The sequence below is a fragment of the Andrena cerasifolii genome, chromosome 15 (genome assembly GCF_050908995.1).
Source record: "Andrena cerasifolii isolate SP2316 chromosome 15, iyAndCera1_principal, whole genome shotgun sequence".
NCBI classification, from domain to species: domain Eukaryota; kingdom Metazoa; phylum Arthropoda; class Insecta; order Hymenoptera; family Andrenidae; genus Andrena; species Andrena cerasifolii.
The window spans coordinates 3,594,263-3,613,321 of record NC_135132.1 but is presented as its reverse complement, the minus strand read 5'-3'; the positions used below and the strand labels follow the sequence as shown (position 1 = coordinate 3,613,321).

Genomic DNA, 19,059 nt, shown 5'->3' with positions numbered 1-19,059 from the left:
CGAATAAAAAATTAAGGCAGAAGATGGGAACAAATAAAACTGCATAATAGCATAGGGAAACTAATAAACTTTTATATTCCAAACTCTCAGTAATAATAAAAAACAAAAAGTAAGAGAAACTTTGGTCTGAATGAAAAATAACATAAGTATCGATTTCGTTAAGGTGCGTTTTTAAGGTGCGATATTCCAATTTACCTTCACTTTATAAACTTAAAAAAAAAAAACATGTAGATAATAGAATTATTTTTCTTGCGAAATAATTAGGCTAAAAAATCACGATATAGGAACAATCTTAGGTAAATATAAGTGCACAGCCAGGGTTGCCAGGTGTACTAGATAAATGGCGGCAGCCTGGCGTATATGACGTCATACATACAGTGGGGGACGAAAGAAAGTTTACAACTTTTAAAATCGCATAACTTTTTTAGAATTGGTCCAAACGACATGAGTTTTTTTTTAGAAGATAGAAGGATTAGTTTTCTAAGTGACGTGTTTCGTCGTTTTGAAAAAAAAAAAAAAAAAAATTACAATTGGTCGGAACAGCAACAAAAATAGTAAAGGTTGTTTTTAAAATTTTTTTTTTAAGCCTGTAATGAAAATTCAAAAAACCCGTTTGTAGATTGCAGTAAGTTGTATACGTACCTAAAATTTCATGAAAATCGGTCAACGTTGCTCTGAGCTACAAACCTTTAAAGATCGCAGAATAAAGGCGAAAAATCGCTGATTTCATGAATTTCACAATTTTCGCCCTTATTCTGCGATCTTTAAGCATTTATAGCTCAGAGCAACGTTAACCGATTTAGATGAAATTTTCAGAATGTATACAACTTACTTCCATCTACAAACGGTTTTTTTGAATATTCATTACAGGCTCAAAAAAAAAGTTTAAAAAATAAACCTTTACTATTTTCGTTGCTATTCCGACCAATTGCATTTTTTCTTCAAAACGACGAAACACGTCACTTAGAAAACTAATCCTTCTAGCTTATAAAAAAAACTCATGTCGTTTGGACCAATTTTAAAAAAGTTATGCGATTTTAAAGGTTGTAAACTTTCTTTCGTCCGCCACTGTATCTTCTCATCGGTCGGATAGGAGAAGGGGAACTGACGCCGTGACGTCATACCAACGCTAAGCCAATCCAAGCCAAGTGACGTCATATATGCCAGTACGGCGTAGGTACTGGACTGCCTCGCAGTCCAAACTGACGCGGCGGGAGTCATTACGCGTGAAACAAAAGCATCGCTAAGCTTTGGAATATTCCAAATTACCTTCACCTTCGGTATTCCGAATTAGCAACATGCCATTGAAACCTAAAATTTCACGTCACACCTTGTATACTCGAAATTATCGCAAAACTGACACGGAACGATAGAAGGAACATGCAAACATAATAATAATAATAATAATAATAATAATAATAATAATAATAATAATAATAATAATAATAGTAATAATAGTAATAGTAATAGTAATAGTAATAGTAATAATAATAGTAATAATAATAGTAATAATAATAATAATAATAGTAATAATAATAGTAATAATAATAATAATAATATTAATAATAATAATAGTAGTAGTAGTAATAATAATAGTAGTAGTAGTAATAATAACAATAGTAGTAATAATAATAGCAGTAATAATAATAGTAGTAATAATAATAGTAATAATAATAATAATAATAATAATAATAACTGTTTCAAACTGTTATATTTCTGACTGAAACAGTTATGAAGAACCGATATTCTAAATCAGGCCTTCCCAAGTAGGGGAAAACCACTCCTGAAGCGCATGTTTCGGTTCTCCCTCCAACGCTACGTCTTCAGCTAAGGTGGGACGATTCCCACTACCGTTTCTCCGAGGAGACAGTAACGCCGCTAGGAAGCATGTTGGGGCGCTTTAGGGTGAAAGTACCAAACGTGTCAAGTTTTTATAGGAAATTTCACAATGACTTAAAAATAGTAGGAAAAATTAAAATTGAAACTAGCATTTTCAATACGACGTAAAAAGAATTGAAAAAATTTATTACATACAACGATACAGTTATTATTACTAGTATTTACACCAGAATTCAGTTAAGAAGGAACCCGTTTCGCGCATGTAGAATGAGCTGATTGGCTCCGAAAAAGCGTTGGTGGGGGTACAGCCAATAGTGGCTTCTCCCGGCACCAATGAGCGTCAACCTGCGCAGAACCGGTCTAAACTCGTCGGCCGGCAGGTTCCTTCTTAAATGACAGGGAGTATATGTATACATTTAAGAGGCGCTTACAAATGGTTGAGGCGAGCCGAGCTTATAGCGAGAGTTCCCTGTATAACCGATATATAATCGTTGCGGAACCGATATAATATTTCACTCGTAACTGTTTCAAGATTATTTCGGTTCTCATAACTGTTTCGAGAATCGAAACCGATATCATAACTGTTTTCAACCCCTGCCAAAAAACTTTATCAATTTTTTGTTAAAGAAACCGTACGTTTGCGACATATAGTCCCTTTTGCACATTTTCTCCCTTCAGCGAACGGAATATGTTCAGCTAAAGAAAAAACTCAACATTCATTTTCAAAGGTGTAATTAATTTTAGCAGCGTTTTTTTTTTTAAGCAGCGACCACCACATTTTTAACACCCTGTACATGGTAATATTCGTGATAACTATTATTGAGCGCTTTTGCGATTTAGTTCAAAGGAAATATTTTCGCCAGTCGATGGCATATGACAAAGAAATTGTTTAAAAAAAAAATCGAACTTCCTGGACTTCCCTTATATTTCATGGACTTCCCTTCTATTTTATGGACTTCACTTCTATTTTGGTTTCCACGTGCACGCCACGTTTGATCATCACTAATAATGTAATTCCTCTTTCGCTATCAGTGAAGCAAATTATTAGGCGTTTTGCAATCAGCCGTCGCCTATTGCTTCTATCTGGGGTAATAAAACATCGAAGACACTAGGTGTACCAATATTGCCTGTATCTTATGGGTAGAAACGATGCGAAGGTGACGCAATCACTTATTAATTTTAGCTTATACATGTGTAGAAAGAGGAAGGAAACAGACATCCTGGAAATCACGCGATTGGTCGACAGACATACTATGCAGGATTCTCAGAAGGTTGTGTGCAACACAGGAGTGCAATTGCACCTTTTAAAAATCTCGCTACTTGTTTTTTCTACGCAAATCGTTTTGCCTCGATACTTTTGGTGGAATCCAAAAAGCATTGGAACCGCTTGTGAGTTACAGTTTTTAATCCTCAATGCACTACTCTATTTTTAATATTTTATTCCACGCTTCCTATTCAGAGTGGGGCATTAACTAAATAAAAAATTATTTAAATAATGGATCAAATACAAGTTACTTTAACTTTAAATTATTTGACGAATAAAGTTAATATTTTTATTCGACAATAATTTTTTTAACATTTTTTTTTCGTTATTCGAAATGTTTATTTAAATAAAATTTTTGCCCACCTCTGTTCCTATTTTATCATTTTCTATTCTATATTCTCCATTACAGTGGTTCCCAACTTTTTTTAGTCGCAATCCCCTTTTGTAATATTCAATTAATTTAATTAGTTAAAGAAAACACATTAAACATAGATTTTTCAGAATATAATTCTTAATAGATAAAATACATAAGTGCCTAAAAATCGCCAACTAAAAATAACCGTAGCGACCCGCAGAAAACACTTCGCGACCCACAGGTTGGGAAACACTGCTCCATTATATATTTTTACTACTCAACTGACATAACGCCTGCAATTGATCATCCATCTCGCCTTCGAGTGTTTTGAGACAGTTTCGTGCCGGCCACCATTTTTTATAATAACTAAATTCTAAATTTAACATTACTTAAATAAGTAAAATATCTTATACAGTGCCGGACAAAAGTATGTGACACTTTTAAAGCACAACAGCTTTTTCGGCGTTTTGAAAAAAAAAAAAATTGCAATTGGTCGGAATAGCGAAGAAAATAGTCAAAGTCGCGTTTTCAACTTTTTATCTGGCAACGGAAGGTCCCGAACCCAAAACTTCAGAAAATTCTGAAACTTTGTGAATATATAGAGAATTTCCTCCTGATTAGAACGCAATTTTTGTTTGCTGCCCAAATTCACTCGAAGGGGGTGAAATTAACCCCCGAAAATTCGGCTATTTCCCGATTTTGTGTTATAACTCGCGAACTATCAGAGATAGAAAAAAAGTTTCCAGACAAAAGTTACTTCTTTCAATTAGATCTACCATTTGGCAAAAAAAAATATTTTACAGTTCACGAATTATAACACAAAATCGGAAAATAATCGGATTTTCAGGGGTCAATTACACCCCCTTAGACTGAATTTGGGCAACAAACAAAAACTGCATTGTAATCAAGAGGAAATTCCCTACGTATTCGCAAAGTTTCAGAAGTTTTTGAATTTCCGGGTTCGGGATCTTCCCTCGTGAGCCCGTAAAGAGAATTTAAAAATCCCTTTCGCAGAGACAAACGAAGTTCTGGACGGATAGATGTCGGCACACCACGCAACCTTTTATCTACCGCAAATCGCGTGACGCATCTTGTGCGATAACGCGTCAAGTATGACTGCATTTTGAGAATCACTCGCCGCAAACTACGTTACCTTTTAGGTAGCACGGTGTTGCATTCAATGGAGCGTGTGCTTTTCAATTAGGCACAAAAGGAAGTGTAATAAAGGGGGCAAGCAGACGCTCCGAATGCCCCCCCCCCCCCCACCCCCCGGACTATCTGATTTCGATAGGCCTCGTTTGTCCCATCGACGTCGAATGCAAAACATTATCGCTGTGACGCGTGTGTGACACTGATCTGTTACGAGAATGAAAGGCATCGCATAATCTGCGACACGAGGCGAAGAGTATGATAACGGGGTGCCGCACAATGGACTCGTAAAAATGATAACAGTGGTAAGAAATGTCCATTTTTTTTTTCCACATTGCAAACTAATATTTACAATAACACCTGGATCTGTGGCCCTGAGGAACGCGGAAATTTAATAATTATTTAGCAGACACGCGGTGGGGGAAGTTACGATAATTAAGGGTGGATGCTGGAATTTTATAGTGGATGTAATTGACCTAATTCGCGTGTTTCATTTCTCGTCGTCCTCCGGCGATAATTCATTGGCGAAATACGTGCAACGTTAACGCGTTTCGTGCCACGTGGGCCATCGGTGCCCCGCGATATTTATCGGAAGTGAAACTTTCGTTCGAAGGAAAAGGTGCACAGTTCTGAATTCGCTGTTGAAATCAGAATAGAACGAAAAAAGGTGAAAGTATGGAGAATATTACACAAGTGCCATGCTTCTGTAATTGGACTTCGCAATCTACTTTTCTCATCACTTTTTACAGTCCTCTCAGGCATCTGAATTTCCACCGTGGCGGGGGATTTGTTAAGAAAGTCTACGAGCTTCTGGCACGTTGATATTGGGTAATAAAAAGACGGTTTAGTTCTCATCAAAAAGTGACATATTTAAGTGACATATTTATTACATTAATATTTGGAGTTTAGAATATCGCTGTCAATAGCCGTTTCTTATAGATTTTTGTGCGCTGAAAACGAATTCGCAAACCGTTTGTCGCCATCACCCTCCGTTTTTGAGAAATTCGATTTTGAAAAAAAAAAAAATGCAAATATTCAACTTTGCACATTTTTTGTGTCGAAACGGTAATAGTTATTCGGTTGCTTTTCGCGTCAAATTATTCTATGAACCCTCCCGAATACAACGATATAATTTATTGGTGCATTATGAACATTTAAATATGTTTAAACAACGATCAAAGGGGAAAGAACACCCGAAATTTACCCATTTTTGCAGATATTTTTAAATTTATTTGCAAAACTAAGGGTCTAGGAGAAAATCTGACTACTCCACGCGATGCGGCAGACATTTTTCCTTTGGAAAGCGTCAACAGAAGTGGTAAGTCACGTTTTGTTTTCAATACAGAAGCGAAATAGTTTGGCAAAACGTGCGGCGCGGACAGTGGTGGTCAACGGCGGCGCGCGAGCCACTGCCGCTCAGCGTTACGGAAACGCGTAACGCGCGTGACCACCACTGTCCGCGCCGCACGTTTTGCCAAACTATTTCGCTTCTGTATTGAAAACAAAACGTGATTTACCACTTCTGTTGACGCTATCCGAAGGAAAAATATCTTCCGCGTCGCGTGGAGTAGTCAGATTTTCTCCCAGACCCTTACTTTTTAAAATATATAGAAAAATATATGCAAAAATTGGTGCATTCCGGGTGTCCATAGAATAATTTGACCCAACAAGCAACCGAATAACTATTACTGTTTGAACGCAAAAGATATTCAAAGTTGAAAATTTATATTTTTTTTAAAAAATCTTTTTTTTTTCGAAAATTGAGGGTGATGACGATAAACGTTTTGCGGATTCGTTTTCAGCGCACAAAAATCTATTAAAAAAAACGGCTATTGAGTGTTACAGAACAGAAAAAAAAATCAATTTTGTTGGACAGTGTATTTAAGGGAATAATGCAAAGAAGTGTTATAATAATAAGATATTAACTCGTCAATCTACCAGAGATTTTTTGTGCGATGCTCCATTTATTAATACATTCGGTTCCGCGGTGGAGATTTATTTTTTTCGGTGGATTCCAAAAAATGATGAGAAAAGTATTATTAAAATATTCAATTACAGAAAAATAATAGGTTTGTTATACAGGGTGTTTCGTATCCGGTGGTACAAACGGAGGGGCGGCGATTATGTATGAAAAAATAAGCAAAGAAATTTGTTTTATATTTTTTACTTCCTTTTCTTTTATTTATTTCACTTGCAAAGGAAGTTAGGCAACCAGGAAATTCAGAAAATAATGCAACTTTCTGTGCAAGCAGAGCAGTTCGTGCGTAAGACAAACTTATTTTTTGTTGATGCCACAGTGCGGATTTAAGGGGTGAAATCACCCCTAAAAAGAAATACAGAATTTTCTTTTTCGTGAAATATCTCGAGAACGGTGAGAGCTATCGAAAATAAGTTTAAACAATAGTTGCATCTTTTTTTTATATCTACAAGACTGGGTTAAAATAATTATCGGAAAATCCATACTTCTTAAGTTACCCCCACCACCAATCCTTAATTCGATAATTACTTTAACCCAGTCTTGTAGATATAAAAAAAGATGCGACTCTTGTTTAAACATCTTCTCAATATCTCTCACCGATCTCCAGATAATTCACGAAAAACAAAATTCCGCATTTCTTTTAGGGGTGATTTCACCCCCTAAAACCGCACTATGTCACCAACAAAAAATAGCCTTATTTTGCGCACGAACTGCTCTATTTTCACACAAATTTGCATATTTTTCTGAATTTTTCTTGTTAGCCAAAAATATGAAACAAAATTTGGTCTTGAAAACAAAGCTAGTTTTTCAGACAAAATTTTATTCTACATTTCTTATTTATTTTTTCCCCGCAGGATTACCATCCTTGCACCACCAGATACGAGGCACCCTGTATTCTCCATAATTCCAATTTTTTGGGGGCTGCTATTTTGATTTCGCCTACGAATTAAGGAGCGCTCCTTTCCTTTAAATGAAAGTGTGACTTGCGATAAATATCGCGGGCCACCGGCGGGTTGTTACGTGGCACGGAAATCGTTAAGTATGGTAGTTTGGAGCGGCTGAGAATATAACGCGGTGATTGCACATTAAATGATTCATTGAATTCTACGAATCACGTATACTACCGTGTTTACGGTGTTCAGCGATATCCCTCTGTAACCTTAATTTAAACTTTTATGCGCCTGAGCAGCATACTTGGAGTGCAGAGGGTTAAGTGCACTTGCACTTGACTAAGAATTGACAGAGTGCAACAGCAAACGTGGTGCAACCGTGGATAAACTGAATGCTCGAGCAGAAGTGAGTGGGAGACGTAGAATAGCATATTTAATCTGAGGGCTCCGTTTTGGGAAAAAATTACTTTGAAATATACGTCCAGCATGCACGAATTTAATTAAATATCGCACCATTTTCGAAACCAAAATTCTCGAGAAAAAGTTCCACTCAAAAAAAAAAGTTACTCTACAATTGCAAATTATTTTTTGAAAAAAGATTTATTGCATCCACAGGTGTACTATATTTTACTGGTGCACGTCAAATGCACTTGTTGGTGCTCAACGAATCTGTAAAGCCATTTTTTTTTTTAAAACGAAGCTCCTGAGGAAAATATGTTATTTTATAATTTCAACTCGTTTTTGTAAGAAGATTCATTGCACCCAGTTATTATAAGTGTTTATAATTTTCCTCTGCGTTATTTTCTGTTAAACATTAAACATTTCTCGTGATTCTATGGTTCGAATATTAATGTTGCATAATAATTTTAGTTTTTCGAAAAAAAAAAAAAAATAGTCAAACCAACCATTTGCTGCCATCGAATGGGTTGTCGACTATTTTTCTCAATTTATTTAGCAACGATCCTATGATATTTTTGTATTACTAACTCACCTGTGGATTTTCTGTAAAAATTATTCTTATTCTTGCAGCAAATAGGGAAGAAGACGTTAAAAGATTGCACTTAAAATTATCTTTTAAAATTTTAATTTAATATTTATGTTTTTGTGTTTGTTGATTAAATTATTTTAATAAAAGTTATTTGATTTAAGTTTGTTTAAGTAATTAGTTTGAATTAATTTTTGAATATATAAAGTTTGTATTGTGAAAGTTTAATTTTAAGTGTAAAGAAGAAGAATAATTTTTTACCTTTTGTATCAGGGTTCATTAAATATTTTGTATAAATTGTTATAGATCTCGAAATTAAAGCAGCTAATTATAAATTATTTTTTATGTTGAATAATGAATATAAATTTGTAATTAGGAATGAAATGTTATTCGTTTTTAATGATATCTAGTTTAGATAATTTTGTCTTATCAAAAGTGCAATGAAAGTTAGATGAATTTGTCGAGAAGTTTAAATAATCACATGACTTTAACCAGAGAATATTAGTCAGCCTTGGAATTAAATTAAAAATAAATTATGATTGAAAGAATATGCAATATTATAATGTGACATTATTTTGCTAATATTAAAAACTAACAAGCACTGTAATTAATTCACCTATAAATGTTTAAGATTGTAATTAAAAATTAACGTAATAAATAAACACATACATGTCCACTATGGTATTCCAATGTTTACACATGTTTATTAAAACTTTCTCACCACGTGTCAGCTAAATAATCACGACTATCAGATTCCATAGCACCTGCAGATACATATTTTGTAAGAAAAAAAATTGTTTGTTGTCTGATAAAAAATTGGGCATTCGTTGCCACTGTCTTCTGGGAATGGACGAAATTTTGGGATCCAAACGATTGTGGTGGAAGGACCGTAAGCAGAGTTAGGAAGAGAAAGGTGGCAGAGTGAAGTGGTTAAGCGATGTGGGTCATAAGTGTGGAAGGGTGAACGAGGTGAAGTGTAAATTAAGGAAATCGTGAACCGGGTCAAATCGGACACCTCTAGCCTAATTTTAATTAACGATAACAAAAATAATTACGTACACACGCCACGCTGTACAATGCATGCCTACCCCACTTGATTATTCTTTTAATTTGATTAAAGTCGTGTTGATTGAAAATTTTAATTGTAGGAAAATTAAATCTTTATTTCAATTTTGCAAGATCTGATAATCAGTGGCTAGATAACGCAAACTGATTGTGCGTCATCAAAGTGCAAATATGAATGCAGCAAATACAGAGATTTATTGCCATGCAAATTACTCGTAAATTACAAATTATAATTACAATCCACTGTGTCGTCGAAAAATCGTCATTTTATTCTGCTTCGATTCTCTGTTTGCATGTTTCGTTCAAATCTGGGGACTCAAATTTAATAAATTTCCAAATATCCAGTTGTCTTGAAACTTTGCAGGCGTGCGTAGTTTGAATGACAATACAATATTTAAAAAAAAATAAATAAATAAAAAATAAGCACGAGGGGGTGAAAAAATTAAAAAAATTAAAAAACCTAACCCAGTCATCAATAAATATAACCCATAAACACAAATCCAAACGACTTGAAATCAGCCTGCAACCACAAATCAAAACTTAGACACTAAAATGTAGATAATAAAAAAAAATTATGTTAAACGATTTTATTTAAAATGCACTAAAAATTAAAAAACAATTAATTCATACAGAACCAAGCGTCGAAATGACTTTGTTGTGAGACATCCTGCTCCACGATTTTATTTAAAGTGAGAAACACCATCAAAATTGGGTACAAGAAATGGATTGTTTTTTATTTTTAGTGCATTTTAAATAAAATCGTTTAACATAATTTTTTTTTAATATTTTTTTTTAGATGTGCATGTCAAAGATAATGTATATGTTCATGAATTTTAAAACATTTATCAGTTATACTCTATTTATTTATTAAATATTTAATTCATGCCCAACTGCTAATCAGGCTTTAATTAATATTGTGATATCCTTAGACCTGTTTATTTTAAATATCTTTCAGTCTTTATAATTTTTAATCTGGAAGAAAGGTACATCTAAAATATACTGCTTGTGGATTCTTATTCTATACATAATAAATTGTATATATGGCAATAACAATTGTCTTTCGTGATGTCAATAAGTGTTTTTGTGGTTTTCTATTATCCTTAAATTAAAAAATGTGATAATACTGCTTATCTATTCAATAACTTCTGTAGACTGTAAATATTGAACTATTCTATCTAATAAATAATATACTACAATTATTAGTGCTAGCATAATAATTACGAATGCGAAAATGAATATAATTCAAAATGAACTAAAAACTAACACATAATAAAGTTACTTGACTACAAAAGTAAATTTGTAATAGGTAACTATAGCTCGATGGTCAAAGTTAAATACGTTTTGTCTGCTATAAGAACCGTAACGATCCAAGAGTCACTATATGTTCCACTTTTAAATCATTCAATATTGAATTATTTATTGATTTACTTAAAGTGTTACGCTCAGTCAGGAGGCCGAAAAAGCTGTGATTTTGGGGAATTTTTTTCTCAGAAACTATAAAACTTTATTCAAAAAACTCTTTTTTGTTTGAAAGCCAGTACATTTAGCTATGTCTCTGAATTTTGGCGTTAAAAAATATTGATTAATAACAAAGTTATTTACATTCTCCTAGCTGTCTTGTTCGAAAGTGGGGTTTGCGGTGACCGCGATTACTCGGAATTAAATTATTTAAAATCGCAAATTCAAACGAATTTCGTTAATATTTTAAATTATCTAGTTCTTGGATAAATCTATATTCTGCAGTTTAATTCATCTGTAAATGTACCGTGTTATAGTTTTATTTATCTCCAACATAAAAATCTGCATGAATTAATTTACCTTCATTTTAGATTATAATTTTAATTAATATCTAGAATAATATGAACCTCTATATAATTTAATTTATATCACGTATGCATATGCATTTGATTCTTGGCATAAAACGTACAATATGTTTTTCAATCACTTCAATTGCATCGTTGCCCACATATTCATCCAAGGATCTAATGGTCTTCGGCATGCAAATTTTCCCTTTATTCCGATTCTTTCGTGAAAACACGACGCAGTGGCACGTTCGATTTGCAAGCAGGATGTTGGTTATATAAGGGGTCGAAGTTCAAGTCTTGTGAGATCCGTTTGCTTCGCATTGATGTTTCAAGTCTGACGTAATCGTAACAAAAAAAATGGCACCCTTCCTTTCTGTCAAAATTACTCGCCATCACTGCCATACCGCACAGTGGTCCGGATTTAAATTTTCCCGCCTTTTGGGTCTTTTTCTTAAGATATCGCAATGAACTTCGCGCCAAAAAATTGGAAAAAATTATTCCATTCTAATGATGCATAATTTAATATTTTTTTACATTAATTTTTTTTTTTAACTTGTTTGTGATAAAAAAATAATTCTGTTCGTTTGGCAGCTTGTTTAATACCCTTTACAGGGGTTTAAGCAAAATGTTTGGGAAGCTTTTCGTTTCCAAGTTACAAGGAAAATTCGAATAATAAAGCAAAGTAGCAACAAATTGGTTTGTTTAAATTAAAGACCGCGCTTTTGCGATTAATATCTTCTTTTATTAGCAACTAATATAAACAGTCCATTAAAAAATATTTTTATATGCAGTAACGAAAATAGCGACGTTTTTCAAATTTTATTAGGAATATCTTCCAAACGCCAAAAAGTTCCACTTTCAGACCAATTGCAATATTTTCAGCACACTCTTCTCTAAATAATCAAGTAACGATCATTTCCCCCCTCGTCCCACTGCTCAAATTATTACTATTTTGAACTTTTTGAAATTTGAAAAATTTTCGTTACTGTACAGGGTGTCCCACTAAGGAATGGACAGCGCGATATCTCTTAAAGTATTGTCGTTAAAAATATAAAAAAAATAGGGAATTGCATGGTTCGAGGGGGCCCATTTATTAGCGCGAACGAATTTTGTTTTCGATTATTATTTTAAAAGATACGATGGTCAAGTTCGGTTTTTCAAATGGAACTATTTTTTTTTGAAGACCTGAGTTGATAGTGCGTTCCAAGACAAATTCAATAAGCTTTAATGTATACACTTTATTTCCACTGGTTTTTAAGATATTGCGCTTGCAAATTTACTGATTTTCACTGCAAGAAACCCCTCTGAAATGGCAAAAACCGGGGGCGGTCTTACTGGCGCCACGGGTGGCACTGCCTGTTGAAATGGATACTTACCTGCCAAAGGTCTACGCCAGAAATGGCAGGCCCAAAGGCTGGACAATACTTTTCCGTCGGAAATGCTACTTAGGTAGGTACATCTGCGGTATCGAGAAGCGCATCGTTACTTTTATTTCGCACTTGCTTCTACGCTCGGATGGCCGGTTCTTTTGGGAGGGATGCAAGTTGGATTGCTTCTGATACAATCTGCTCCCTATGGTTGAAATTTAGTCTAGCAACTTTCATACCTCGTAACCTAACCAATCGAACTTGTATCCCTCCCAAAAGAACCGGCCATCCGAGCGTAGAAGCAAGTGCGAAATAAAAGTAACGATACCTACCTAAGTAGCATTTCTCACGGAAAAGAATTGTCCAGCCTTTGGGCCTGCCATTTCTGGCGTAGACCTTTGGCAGGTAAGTATCCATTTCAACAGGCAGTGCCACCCGTGGCGCCAGTAAGACCGCCCCCGGTTTTTGCCATTCCAGAGGGGTTTCTTGCAGTGAAAATCAGTAAATTTGCAAGCGCAATATCTTAAAAACCAGTGGAAATAAAGTGTATACATTAAAGCTTATTGAATTTGTCTTGGAACGCACTATCAACTCAGGTGTTCAAAAAAAATAGTTCCATTTGAAAAACCGAACTTGACCATCGTATCTTTTAAAATAATAATCGGAAACAAATTTCGTTCGCGCTAATAAATGGGCCCCCTCGAACCATGCAATTCCCTATTTTTTTTATATTTTTATCGACAATACTTTAAGAGATATCGCGCTGTCCACTCCTTAGTGGGACACCCTGTATATGAGCCGTTTATTTTGAAAGTGGCGTAAGTCCATTTATGTTCGAATCGAGATATTGAGAGGTTTGCGTTGGATTAAATTTAAAAATATGGGTAACAGATAACATAGCAGTGTAATGTTTTTGGCTTTCCAAGGGTGTTAAATTCATCATCCCAATTAGCATAATTACCATTATTTAAGAAATAATATGTGTTTGATGGCTATGAATGGACTTACGCCACTTTCAAAATAAACGGCTCATATATATATATATATATATATATATATATAAATTTCTAACATAATAAAAAAGTTCTGAACGTATAATGTTGTAACTGCATTAGCTTTTATCGAAAAACATTAAATCGTTTTTCTTTCCCATGTCACGAGAGTTACACAAGAGCAAATAATTTTATGAATATTCAGCGTTACCATTTAAATCAGCACGTGTGTATGTGCTTATAAGCAGCACTCCTCTATTTAGAATACTATTAAACGTAGTTTAACACTTCAAGGTTGGGAAAAAACTGCGGCAATTAAAAGTTGCATTAAAGCAATATAAAATAGCGATTACAAAATCAGGTCCAATCACGAGTACCTAATCATGCATTTTCAACGGAGTCTTATTTACAAGACGCCTTAGGGTAAATCTGGGTGGCGTGGTTCGGCTAGAGAGATGGCGCAGTTGCTATATTCCAGGCTCTATAAGTAAGAGCACGTTCTAGTGCAGCACAACTCATACAGTTGAGTGAACAATTTTTTTTGTTTTTTTCCTGTGTTTTCCTGGATATATATATATATATATATATATATATATATATATATCCAGGAAGCCTCGAGTTACTATTTTCAACATATATATATATATATATATATATATATATATATGTTGAAAATAGTAACTCGAGGCTACATATAAGCTCCTTTAGAAAACTGTAGTGTATAGGATTGTTTAAAATATACTTCTAAGTTAATTTTCGTTTAATGATTTGGAATTTTGGATAATAAAATAGTAGAGGTATCGAGGGACAATGCAGCGAAATTTTTTGGCCATATTAACCCTTCCTTTTAAAGCTAAAGAGTGGGCCATCTCTCCTTTGTGCAGGGAGAGATGGCCCAGTTGTGATTAAGATAGATGGCCCACCTTTAAATCGCCTACATAGAATATTTAGAAAATTATTCCATAACAAATCTAAATGTCGACTGGCTAAAATAGTGGTAGATGTAATAGTTGTGCCGGAACGAGAAACTAATTTGACTGAAAAAAATAAAAAAATGATAACGGAAAATATTTATTTGATTAAACATAATCTAATTTTGTAATCTGACTTGAGTTTCACGCTTTAAGCACAGAACTGGCAATACCACGGACACATCAGAATAATTGTGGTGTGGTAACCACAATAATTATGGTTTGCGAGGACTGTCAAAAATGAAATTAGAATATAATAAATTTCTAGTATAGTAATATAATAATTTAATATTATTAACGCTATGGCAATAAAAAAACATTTAAATATGTTAATGTTTATTTAGTTGTTTTATTTTTTATTGCTATTATTATTTTTTTTGTGAAATTATGGTATGCTTTTTTATTTTTTAGAAGTGTTTTTCGGGCCCTAAAATATTTCTTGCATACGGGCCCCTTTATAGAGTGGGCCGGCCCTGAGCACTGTTTTACAATTCATCGGTGTGTAATATCCGTTCGCATAATCTGACAATCAGAAATATTAGAATGCCTCTCACTTTTTCCTTACTCATCGTTTGACTTACAATTAAGGCAACATTTATTTTGTTAAATAATAGGTAATAATTATAATTTTGAAAAATACATAAATTGAAAATATGTGTGGAATCAAATATGAATCTGAAATACTGTAGAACATGTGCTACTACGTGAAATATTTAATTTAGCAGGAACTAGGGTGGAACGATAATTTTTAATAATAATTAGTATTTGACTAATTAGTATTTGAATAATTAGTATATTATAGTTTTATATAAATTTATTAATCCATTTTAAATATGTACAAGTTGTAGCTCGTAATTATTCTGCGATTTTAAATATTTATACTTTAAAATATATCCAACTGATTAAACATATCTGTAACATTATACCTATCGTTTGAATGTCATTTATTTCGTATTATTTCTTGATACGGTTAAATGTCACAGTTCGATATTAATTCTACGGATATGTTAATGATCCTTCTCGTTTATAGTTGATTGCACATGCTAAATAATGAATGAGTGACGCGAGCAATTATGTATAATTTATTTAGTGCGATAGTGGTAGCTTAAATAATTTTTTTTGTTCGATGTCTATCTGATTGGCTTGTTTACGATAGAACTGCGATATCCAGGGTGCGAAATACTTACAAATAAATTATCTTTCGTACATGAGAATGTAACAGAGATTGTGGCTCTTAATACAAAACGAATGCAGATTGCATATTGCAATGTCAGCGCGTATCGATCTGTCGTGACACATGGTAAATAATGCAGGAAAGTAAATAATGATATACCGGCTCACGCGAAAGCAAAAGTTATGCTAAAAAAGTTGCATAAGTGAAATAAAAGTATTATTCAATTTATATCTTCAATTGCAGCATACTGGGCGTTCCATTTGGCGCGGCCACCTTATTAAGTACCTTCAAGCAGGGACGGGCAAAGTTTTTATTTAAGGGTTCAGTCCAGGGGCGGATTTGGGATTTTCGGGAGGGGGGGGGGGCGCAGGGGCGAATCCAAGATTTTCTTGAGGAGGGGAGGCGTAAGTCTGAGAAATAAACCGGGGACCTTTCCTGATAATATTTTCCCTGCTAAATGAAAAAAAAAATTTTTTTTGGTATAAATTTATCATATTTTCTCTCATATTGCTAAGTTAAAATAAGTATTTTGCAAATTAAAATAGGTATTTTGCAAATTAAAATAAGTATTTTGCAAATTAAAATAAGTATTTTGCAAATTAAAATAGGTATTTTGCAAATTAAAATAAGTATTTTGCAAATTAAAATAAGTACTTTGCAAATTAAAATAAATATTTTGCAAATTAAAATAAGTACTTTGCAAATTAAAATAAGTACTTTGCAAATTAAAATAAGTACTTTGCAAATTAAACTAAGTATTTTGCAAATTAAACTAAGTATTTTGCAAATTAACATAAGTATTTTGCAAATTAAAATAAGTATTTTGCAAATTAAAATAAGTACTTTGTAAATTAAAATAAGTATTTTGCAAATTAAAATAAGTATTTTGCAAATTAAAATAAGTATTTTGCAAATTAAAATAAGTACTTTGCAAATTAAACTAAGTATTTTGCAAATTAAAATAAGTATTTTGCAAATTAAAATAAGTATTTTGCAAATTAAAATAAGTATTTTGCAAATTAAAATAAGTATTTTGCAAATTAAAATAAGTACTTTGCAAATTAAAATAAGTACTTTGCAAATTAAAATAAGTACTTTGCAAATTAAAATAAGTATTTTTCCCTTGAGGGAGGGGCCCGCGCCCCCCGCGGCCACCCTCTGAATCCGCTACTGGGTCAGTCCACTGTGCAGTCGTGAAAAATTGTCACTTTTTAGGATTTATTTTTTGGCAAACGGAATGTCCAACGTAAATAATATTTTGTCCACTTATTAATACATTTATTGACAGTACAAAAAAAATTATTTTATATCTTTAACAGTTTTTTTTTTAAATATATATCGCACTAATGTTGAGCGCCTTGAGAAAGCGATGCAGTGCTGGTGCAGGTGATTCCGGGAGAACGACGCATTTGAAAGAAAAAATTCAAAGTGTGTTGTAATCATTATGAGTGTGGTTATCGCCGGAACCAGGATTATTTTTACTGATAAAAAATTAACAAAATGGCGGAGGTTTGAAGTTTAAGTGTCGAAATGCGGGGAATTTTTCCATCATTTTGCCTTGTAAAAAGTATGAAATATTTAATCCAAATATGTTTCCATGGTCCCGGTCATAGCCACTGATGTCCTGAATAACGTGTAAAAATTTGAGACTGTTTGGTCTAACAGTTTTTTTGCAATCACCTGCACCAGTTGAAAAAATGTTGTTTTGAGATAATTGCGTTTTAAGTTTTAAAACAAATTGAAGAAATTCTTTTAAATTTTTTTTTGTACAATATAAGAGTAGCTTAATAAATACCAAAAAAAATTATTGCATTATACATTGTATCTACGGAGAAAAAAAACTTTAAAAATAGCTTAATTTTTCAAACCGTCACAGTGGACTGACCCCTTAAATAAAATTTCGAGTAACGAATAAAAGTTAAAAACATTATTCGCCATTCGGTCGTTAACCCGAGTTAGCTTTATTCGACACGTGACGAATATTTTTTTAAACTTTTTTTATTCATTATTTGAAATTTTATTTAAATACAAATTTTGCGCATTTCTGCCTTCAAGATATGCAGAACCATTTTCAAAGTCATTTCAATCTCTCCGAGGTTTTCATTTACCCAAAAGCATTAACACCTGTAACAAAAATTCAGTTCACGAGCTTTATGAAATATTCTGAAATTCTCTCCTGTTACTCTAAACTGTCTTTTCGAACTTGGTAGCATGTCCTACAGAATAACATAAATTCTTATTTAGTATTTTTGTAAATGAAGCAGTTGAAACTAATGTGATCAGAACATATGAAAAAAAAAAATTTATTAGCAAGATTTCATCTATAGTAGAGATGAAATTTACAAGCATAAAGAGTATATAAAAAATATTTATTACTATTAATAAATTTGAAATAAATTTCTAATTTTTTCCTAGCATAAATTATTCTACATACAAAATTACTATTCCTATGTACAAAAATGCTGTAATGCAATATTGAAAATTTGCATTCCTGGAACTCTTAATTAATCTAGAGCCTGAAGTGTGAGAAGTCTAACAGTTCCTCTGTTTTCAGTTTCAGTGCACTGGAAGTAGAGCTGCAGGGAAGTAAGCTGTGTAACTTTTCGCGGGAAAGACAGAATCTTGCAAGGAAGGGACAGAAAAGAAATATTCCAAGATGAATAAAGTGGATTATATGGAGGTCACTGTACCGAACTACTCATATGTGTTCAACTTCGAAGAAACCTTCAGTCACTTGGACACCAAAATATGGATGATAAAGAACTGGACGAATGGTTTCTACTACTGTGGCATTTATATGATACTAATATTTGGCGGGCAGCATTACATGTCAAATAGGCCACGGTTTGAACTAAGAGGCATACTCTCACTGTGGAACACGCTGCTTGCAACATTCTCCATTATTGGATTCACTAGAACAGCACCAGAATTGATCCATGTGCTAAGGAATTATGGGTTTCACCATAGTATTTGTATACCTAGGTAACTACTCTTCTTTATTTGTATGATCTATAAAAAAAAATATTTTATTCTTTTTAGCGCAGCTTCCAAGTCGGTTTTTTATTTTTGTAAAAAGGATTTTATTTTTATTATATATATAGGTTTTTAATTTTTTTTTTAAAGGTTATATATATTTTTTTTAAAATATTTTTATATATATATAAAATATTTTTTTTGTTTAAGTCGGTCCCAAAATAGAAAGAAAATTAAATAAATTTCTAAACC

At 33.1% G+C, this 19,059-nt stretch overlaps 1 protein-coding gene across 1 annotated transcript in view; it reads left to right on the top strand.

Moving 5' to 3' along the window:
- The window catches only part of LOC143377218 (very long chain fatty acid elongase 6), a 52,588-nt gene that overhangs the window by 27,626 nt on the left and 5,903 nt on the right, over positions 1–19,059 (top strand). The window contains exon 2 of the mRNA XM_076828280.1: positions 18,389–18,816. Within this exon, the coding sequence (XP_076684395.1) occupies positions 18,491–18,816 (326 nt within the window). The 5' untranslated portion in view covers positions 18,389–18,490. The remainder of the gene's footprint in view (positions 1–18,388; positions 18,817–19,059) is intronic.